Source organism: Gouania willdenowi, chromosome 15 (assembly GCF_900634775.1).
Source record: "Gouania willdenowi chromosome 15, fGouWil2.1, whole genome shotgun sequence".
Classification (NCBI taxonomy): Eukaryota; Metazoa; Chordata; class Actinopteri; order Blenniiformes; family Gobiesocidae; genus Gouania; species Gouania willdenowi.
Window position 1 is genome coordinate 33918745 of NC_041058.1, and position 8754 is coordinate 33927498.

The window sequence follows — 8754 nt, forward strand, 5'->3', positions numbered from 1 at the left end:
CTCGCCAGTCCACTCTGCCACAAGAGAAGGACCACCGACCACGGACCCATCAGAACTGAGGTACTCTGGATCTCAAATTCTAATCGGGCCTAAAATAATTGCAGCCACATAATTCTATACTGATCTTATCATAGCTCTCACACACACACACACACACACACACACACACACACACACAGAAATCATGCTACTATTCTTTCATTCCTTCTTTCTTTCTCTACTAAGCTTATAACTTTAAAGTGTAAATACATTTATCCTTAGTTTAGGGAGCGTAGCGCTCTTTTAGCTTCATTGTGTTAGTAGGTTTTAACTTGTTTTGATTAATAAATGTTTATACTTTGAGAAGTTGTTTGTGGTTTATGAAAATATTACAATCATAAGGTTTGTTATATGGAGAGTAAACAGTTTTGACAAGAGTTCACAACCCTGGATGACAAGGTATTAATAACTAATTAAGTGATCAAGCCATGCTTCTGCACTCTGTCGAGCCGTCTCCGTCTGCTCCAGTGGCGGCGAGTGATGGCAGGAAAACCCACTGCTTCATGGGCCGCTGGGTCGTCTCAGCGTAGCAGTCCGAGGCTGCGTATGTTTCCCCACACATCGGTCGCTACCGTGACTCGGCAACGTTTAGTTTGAGTAGTGGCTTGTGATCATATATTATCTTACAGCTAAAACATTGCGAGTTAATATGGTAAAACAGGGGTAAATCAACATAATTAGCCTCGTTGTCACAAGCCAGTGCAGCAGCATTGTTTGTTATGAAATAGATTGATTTATTGCTTGTGTTCATTGAAAAATACATGACAAGAGGCCCTTGAAAAAATAATCGCATATTAAATCGCAATCACAATATTGAGGAAAAAAAAATAATAATTTGATTATTTTCCAAAATCGTTCAGCCCTAATATCTATACAATTGTACTAAGGAATTACTCCTGCATGGATGAAGACAAGCAGCCAAAAAACGTTTTGTTCGGATTCCGGAGAAGAAGCTCCGAACGTTCCTGAGCCTCTCGGGGGTGGTGAAGGGGACATCTTCCACCACATTCACTGTTTCATTCACTGATGAAACTGATTCCAGACTTTCATCACAACAATTGTTGAATTGTTCTTGAAGGGACCAGATTCCTGAATCATCCTCAGTTGCAAGAAGATGGAGTTCTTTGTTGGTTAAAATGTCAAGCAAACCAAGAATGAGACAGAAAATTAGAAAAAGTCATGTCATAACATAATGTATTGATAAAAACAGTTTGTAAAATCCTATGGTCCACAGTGAAGGACCACAGTGAAGGTCCACATTGAAGGACCACAGTGAAGGTCCACAGTGAAGGACCACAGTGAAGGGCCACAGTGAAGGGCCATAGCAGGTTCCAACTCTTGCCCTGATGGTTCTTTAACCTCCACAGTCCAACACTGAGGTGCTGCTGTCAGCTGAATATCTCCATTTCTTTTTCCATGGCCTCCAGATTGTTCTCCATGTTGTATGTGGCCCATTTATTGAGCCTGCTGTAGAGAGGGAAGCCGTCCTTCTCCCTGTACAGGTAGATCCCAGTCACTCGGTTCCAGTCCGTGCTACAGATTGGACTGGCCTTGTTCTGCTCTTCCATCAGCTCCATCTCATCCTTCTCCAGGGCCACGAAGCCAAAGAAGCTTTTAACGTTCTCTGCAGCCAGAAGATGAGAATGTGTGGCCGCTGTGCGTTCAAACAGAGCCTTTTCATTGGAGTGGTACTGGGACCAGTAGTGCTCCTGTTGATACCCCAGTGGAGATGAGCAGCGTTTCATGCACAGGGTGAGAAACACCATCAGAGAGACTCCAGCCACCAGCAGCCAGCCAATCAACTGCAAACACAGAACAGTGTGAGTAAGTGACTTTATTTCTTTAGTGTTTTTCACAGATATGTATTCACAAAGTGCTTCAAAAAGATTCAAATACAAGAAAAATAAATCAATATCAGCAGCTCAGAATGAGCTGGTAAGGCTAGAATCCTTTCTTAAAAAAATGATTTGAGTGGAAGTTAAAGGAATCTACATAGTCCAGAGAAAGAAGGGAGAGAGGAATCTTGTTCAGAGTCGTGGCGTGACAGCTTTAAATGGTCAATCTCCTCAAGTTTTAATGTACAAGGGATCATCATGCAGGGGTGGACTGGCCATCTACGTACCGGGCATCGTCCCGGTGAGCCGTCAACCCAAAGTGGGCCGGTCCTGTCTGCTACGTTATGTTTTTTTTTTTTTTTTTTTTGAAGAGCGAGTGGAGGCAGACATGGTAACAAGTGGCCAAAAATGTTCTAAAAGTGGTAAAAACATGACAAGAAAACACAAAAACAGTTGAGTGGCTAAAAAATGGGCAAATAAAAAGGAACCAGGTGGTATGTAATGGCATAGTAGCTTTAATGAGCAAAATATGGCAAACAATAGTGAAAAAAGGCAAAATGTACAGAAAAGTTAACAAGTGGTATTTATTGGACAAAAGTAGTTTATATGAAGGAAAAAGTGGCCAACAAAATTGAAGAAAAGAAAAAAATCCAATAAAAGTGTCAAAAAGAACTTACAAAAATGGACCAAAAAATAGGGAAAAAAGAGATATTTATTGGCCAAAGGAGCTATAGTGTGAAAAAATGTGAAAAAGGAAGTTGCAAAATGGCCAAAAGAATTAAAAATAATGGGTTAAAAAGTTTCCTCCTTTTAAGGTTTTCTGTGGGAATAATAATAAAATGAAGACAAAGAGCCACATGTTGAGAATCACTGACTTAAAAACAGCTTCTACGTGGTGTTGCTGATAATGTAGTGGGTCTGAACAGGAAATGGCATCTCTGTTGTTGAGGCTGTTGCAGTGTGTTAACCACGAGGAGATGAACGCATGAATATTCATCTCGAGATCTTCTTTAGATACAATAGATCTGAGCTTAGAGATGTTGTAAAGCTGAAAAAAGCATTTTTTTAACAAGTTTTTTAGAATGGTGCCCAAGTAACATACACTCATCAAAAACACTCCAAGGTTCCTAATGGTGGACTTTGTGGAGGAGCTAAGGTTAGGGATGGCTAAGGTGCTGGGATGGTGTGAATGGTACTATCGGGGCCAACAATGAGGGTCTCTGTTTTTTCAGCCCAGCTTGATGTTTTCAGCTGCTTCCTGATTGGCTGTCAGTATGTTTAAAGATGGACCTGCCAATCCTACAGTGTCGTCCTACAGGGGTTTGATCAGACTTATTGATCATTAATAATCATTGCATTTTATAAAACAAATTGTCATAGAAGGGTAAGTTTTCAGTTACGAGTGCTGCAGCCGCCATGTTGATGTGTCTTTACTGGGTTTGGTTGAGGATTAGAGCGGCATCGTGCTACAGAACGACACAGAGAGAGGAACACGGTACGATTAACAAGATCATAGAAGAAGATGTCATAGAAGGGTAGGAAGTCAAGTCTTCCTGAGTCAATAGGATCAAGTCTGAGTTCAGCAAAAGTACTAGTATTCAGTACTCAAGTAAAAGTATAGATACTTTAATGAAATATTACTGTGATAAAAGTATTGAGTTTGCTCCCTTACTCCAGTCAAAATATGCTACTAAATGTACTTACGTAAAAAATTACAACAAATGTCCCTTCAATAATAAAACAGGGTTTTTAAACCAGCAATTTCCATATCATGTATTTTTTGAAGAACTTGTAGAAAACTGGTACATAGAAACAAGTTAAATTTGTTACCTTTGATTTTTTTTATTTTAATTTTTTACTTTGTTTGCACATACTGTCAAAGGTCAACACGACAAGAAGTGTAATCTTTTTAACTTTGTTCCTCCTCAGTATGTTTGAGCCTTTAAATAGTTTTTTCTCCACTTCAGTCTGCCTTTTTCCTCTTGATTTGCTGTGTAACTGTTGTGTCTAAAGCTGTGATAGAGACTTCTGCTGGAACGTCTGCCATTGTGAACGCATCTGACTTCAGTCGAACAACCAATAGAAACGCCAAAAACAGCTGATGGAGCACAGGTGTTTGTAGAAAGCTCTCTGATTGGCTGACATCCAGCGTCACGCTCCTGGATTTATGAACTTCATTTACAGCCAGAAGAAGGAGAATAGATTCACTGTCCACACAGAACACTTTGATTACAATATGATCAAAGATCATTATGAATTTTTGACCAAATGACGCCAAAAAAACATTCTGCAGCTTTAAGTACAGTAACCAGATATTTGTACTTTGTTAATTGTCACCTCTGGAGTTAAGTCACGAGTCATTTGTTTTCAAGTCTAAGTTGAGTTGCAAGTCCTTTGTAATTTTGTCGAGTCTAAAGTCATCAAATTTGTGACTAGAGTCAAAGTCATGTGACTTGCATCCACACCTCTGACTTCTGGTCTTAAATAGTGTGGGCTTCAGTGCTTAGTTCCTAAAATGATCAAATGTTATTGTTGTAAAAACAAAGACAAAAAAACAAAAGAAGAACTTTTAGGCTTTGGTTCCTTCTTTTGTGTTTGTTGATGTTCTAAACCTGCCGAGTAATATTGAAACCGATCCCATCAAAGCATCTTTATAGTGAACACTTTATTATTACATAAATAATAAAATAAGTCAACAAATAAACTTGTTGACATTGAATGATTCAGAAATATTGAGGGAAAATGTATTTCCTTTAGATTTGAGCATGTTTTAGATCTGAACCCACCTGAGACTCATACTTGAGTTGTCGCTCTATCTTTGGTCTAAATATTTGCAGATCTGATGAAAAACTGCCTTCACAGGGAATTTCTGCCATGAATTCTGAGCCCCTCCCTGGAGGAAAGCCCTTCAGCCCTCGAGGGTCCACAAACTCACTCAGTGCACATGTGTAGGCTTGGCCCTGGAGCAGAGAAATCACCGCCCACGTTAGCGGAGCCACTGCAGCTCGTCCAATGATGTTTCCCAGCAGTGTGAAAGCAGCGGCTCCGGAAAGCTTCCGGCACCTTCTGAGGCGACACTCAGACACCAGGTCCCAGGTGTTTCTGTTGATCATTATTCCCACGAGGAACAGCACCAGGGCGGGCACCCCGATGGCCGCTAGGCCGTAGCGGTAGTTCCTCCCGGGGGAGCATGGGCAGTGGAAGGCAAACACGTTGTACGCCGTTTGGCTAGCGACGGTTCCCAGAGCAATCAGACCATTAAAGATCATCACATCTTTACTCTTGAAGAAAAGGGACACAAACTTAAAGTTTTCAGTTACGAGTGCTGCAGCCGCCATGTTGACGTGTCTTCACTGGGTTTGGTTGAGGATTAGAGCGGCGTCGTGCTACAGAACGACACAGAGAGAGGAACACGGTAAGATTAACAAGATCCTAAACGCTACTTATACACAGGGGGACTTTTAAATGTTAATACGTTTGATTGATTGAGTTCTTTATTTCAAACATGTGAAATTCTTAAAACAATTTAGAAAACAAAAAATAAAAAAATGATGATTTATAACAGCAGAAATAGATCGTTGATATGATCCACCAACACTTAAACTTCTCAACTTAGTAGGAAGAAGTGTAAACCTATTTAACCCTATCCCTTTAATCACTACCAGTTTTGCTTTTCCAACTAATAATACAAATAATTATCCATATATCCATAAACAAACAATCTACATATTCACAAATAGTCCATAGCTAATCATCAAAACAGAAAAAACAACAACAGGTGATTCGTGATCACATTCATTTCTTTAAACCTGTTTTTAAACTAAATTATGTTTAAACATTGTTTTAACGCCACACAGGAAGACAGATTTCCTATGATGATGTTATAAAAGACTTTGCTTCTCAAAAAACAAGAAAAACAAACATATAGTCATTAGCAAGAAGCTCTAAACAATATTTTAATTGAGACTTTTTCAACTTTTCTTTTGAGGCTCCTTTTTATGAACAATTACATTTACTACTTTATAAATACTATTCATATTTATTTTGTTGCAATGAGTGTTTTTATTTTTTCTATTTTTATTTGTATTCATGTTTAACTTTACTTGTTTTTTATTTTAAAGAAAAATGTATTTTTGCAGTTATTATGACCTTGTTCATTGTGTTTCTGCTCTTAGTAGAATAGTTCAGAGTTGATAGTGTATCTGAAGGAATCACTGATGCAAATACATTATTATTGGCTTAATGAAAATGATCATTTATGAATACATTTAAAATAAGGCTTTAACCTTTAGTTGTATTTATGTGTCTTCCATTAGAGTGGCTTTACATACATTTTATTTTACTCTCAAGGTTATTAGTGGTTCCATAGAGTTGATGTTTGACACTGAGAATGATTCAGTAGAGGATCAATTAGCAAACTATGGACATCATGTTCATAAAGGGGAAATGTAATTCATTTGGTTGATAATAAAATACAGTATCGGCTTTTGTGTTCCTTAACTGTCCATAGTTGGCAGTGTGGGACCCCCAAAAGGTATCCAGCAAAGACCCATTTCAATGTGAACAAACATGAGACACGTGACTGACGTGTGTGAATACTCTGTGCAGAAACCATGTTGTTTACATATGTGATGCTTGAAAAATGGAAAAATGACAATGAATGAACCGCTGTTAAGGCTCGTAAATAGTTTGTAGTGTGTAGAAAGTTTGTCACCTGAGGACGCGGTCCCTTAAGGAAACTCACTTTAAGTACAGGTGAACGATTGTGGGACCCATGCAGCGTTCCTGAAAACGAGTGGTCATTAGATGTACGCTCCTGGCCCAATGTTCAGATATTTATACATATATGATAGAAAAACACAGTGTATAAACAAAAGAAAACCTAAAAGCATTAAGTCTCTAGATGATTATAACTACTTTTTATGAACGGGCAGGTAGGCGGGCTGCTGTACTCCTGTTAACAAAGGTTTCCATGTATTTCCATGTATTCTGATCAGTTTCACTGGATGAGTTTCCATCTCTACATTAAGTCTCCTCCTCACTGCTCCACGTCTGCATATCAGTCTATTCACAGCTTTTTAAGGTCACTTTTACTGGATCCAGACTGAGATAGCACTCTGTCTGCTCCCGTGCACCATCATCTCAGCAGCGATTACGCTGACACCATGTCTTCTGAACAAACGTAGCGTGGTTATTTGGCAACTTTATGCTGTTTATTTCTATCATAAACTGATTTTTACTTTATCCTGAATGTTTTAGCGTGTGTGTGTGTGTGTGTGTGTGTGTGTGTGTGTGTGTGTGTGTGTGTGTGTGTGTGTGTGTGTGTGTGTGTGTGTCTGTGTGTGTAAACAACGCAACACAATGACATTGTGTTCTTTTTACGTGAAAACAAAAGTGTTTCAATCATACAATGCAGTTCTCCGGTTGTTTTGCATCGAGCCTTCGCGCACATGCACCTAATTTAGTATGCATACGTCACATGAAATGGGTCCATGGGGCCCCAAGATGTGTAGGGTTCTGTTCCATAGTTTTACTCCACAAACTGACATACATACAACCATGCACATAAAGAAGAAGTATTCTTCAATGTAAACACTAATGAAACTTACGTTCAGGTAGCATCCACTAGTGAACTGCTGGATCAGTCCAACACGTGTGTGTGTGTGTGTGTGTGTGTGGGAAACACACACGGCCTCAGAACTGAACAAACTACGCTAAGTTTTCTGAAGTAAGAGCAAAAGGAGAACCTTTTTCTGCTGGTGGAGGCGTGTGTGTGTGTGTGTGTGTGTGTGTGTGTGTGTGTGTGTGTGTGTGTGTGTGTGTGTGTGTGTGTGTGTGTGTGTATGAATGAGTCAGTCAGGAAGTGAGCTTCACTTTCCACTGCAGCAAAAAAAAAAAAAAAAAAAAAACCCACAAACCATCACCAGCCCATATAAGTGGAAACATGTGCTGCAAGTCACAGAACGTTATGAGTTCAACGTGGTGGTGACTCTGCTTGAAAAATAAAATCAAAGTATGAAAGATGGGGGAGAGTCGAGACATTATATAATGAAATGAATGCATGTCTTATTTTCATCAGATTACATGAACTGTTTCATTTGTTCTCATGCAGTGATGAGATGATTCAGAGAAGCACGTGGTTGTTCAATGATCAGATCTTTTTCATCAGGAGGAAAATATAATCACACGAGTTTATCAGTGAAGGAGTTTATGATGAAGTTGGATTCTTGCTGCACACTGTTTTTTTTTATCAACACCGGGAACTCAAAACGTGAAGTATTTCAAAGACGACATGAACAAAGTAGCCACGCCCACACACCCATGGGGAAGCCACGCCCCTAAAGCAGTGATGTTTTCCACTCATCTGCTGCCTGTTTTTTACACAGCAGCTGTTCCAATAAACACACAGTGTGTCTAAAAACACACTAGTGCTACTATGGTACATGATGCTGTGCATTACTTTTAATATTATTGAATACTTGGTCCAAAAACAGTTTACACACAAGTTAATCTTTAATGCATTACAGCTGAGATGGAAACAAACACGTGATTGTACAGTATCTGATCTGAGGGTCAAGTTATTAATATTTATGTCAGCATTAAAATAATGACCAATCAGAGCATTAACACAGGGGTTGGCAAACTTGTTTTTTTGTATATTTTCTGTGATTTTGTGTAATTTTTTTGTAATCTTAGGTATTTTTGTTGTCATTTTGTATGTTTTCTGTTGATTGGTGCATCTTTGTTGTCATTTTTGATTATTTTTCTGTCATTTTGGGTAATTTCATTATTTTTTTGTCAGCTTTTGGAGTCATCGGATTTATTTTTCTGTCATTTTGCGAATTTTGTTGTTATTTATTGTGTATTTTTTTTCTATCGT

At 38.8% G+C, this 8754-nt stretch overlaps 1 protein-coding gene across 2 annotated transcripts; it reads right to left on the bottom strand.

The window, feature by feature from the left end:
* Positions 1-707: 707 nt before the first annotated feature.
* LOC114477049 (calcium homeostasis modulator protein 2-like) lies at positions 708-7645 on the bottom strand. 2 transcript variants are annotated; one of them, XM_028469129.1, is made up of 4 exons: positions 7484-7645; positions 6589-6659; positions 4661-5260; positions 708-1841 (listed from the first exon to the last, which is right to left on the bottom strand). In XM_028469129.1, the coding sequence occupies exons 3-4, from the start codon at positions 5210-5212 to the stop codon at positions 1428-1430; spliced, it is 966 nt and encodes a 321-aa protein (XP_028324930.1). In that variant the 5' UTR covers positions 5213-5260; positions 6589-6659; positions 7484-7645; the 3' UTR covers positions 708-1427. The 2 variants fall into 2 exon arrangements, with proteins under 2 accessions (XP_028324930.1, XP_028324929.1); XM_028469128.1 differs by lacking the exon at positions 6589-6659.
* Between the last annotated feature and the right edge of the window lie 1109 nt (positions 7646-8754).

Excerpts from the sequence above, each read along its gene's own strand:
- LOC114477049 (XM_028469128.1), bottom strand. The coding sequence starts at position 5,212 with ATGGCGGCTGCAGCACTCGTAACTGAAAACTTTAAGTTTGTGTCCCTT. Across the intron at positions 1,842-4,660 it reads AACTCAAGTATGAGTCTCAG|TTGATTGGCTGGCTGCTGGT; the intron begins GTGGGTTCAGAT and ends CTGTGTTTGCAG.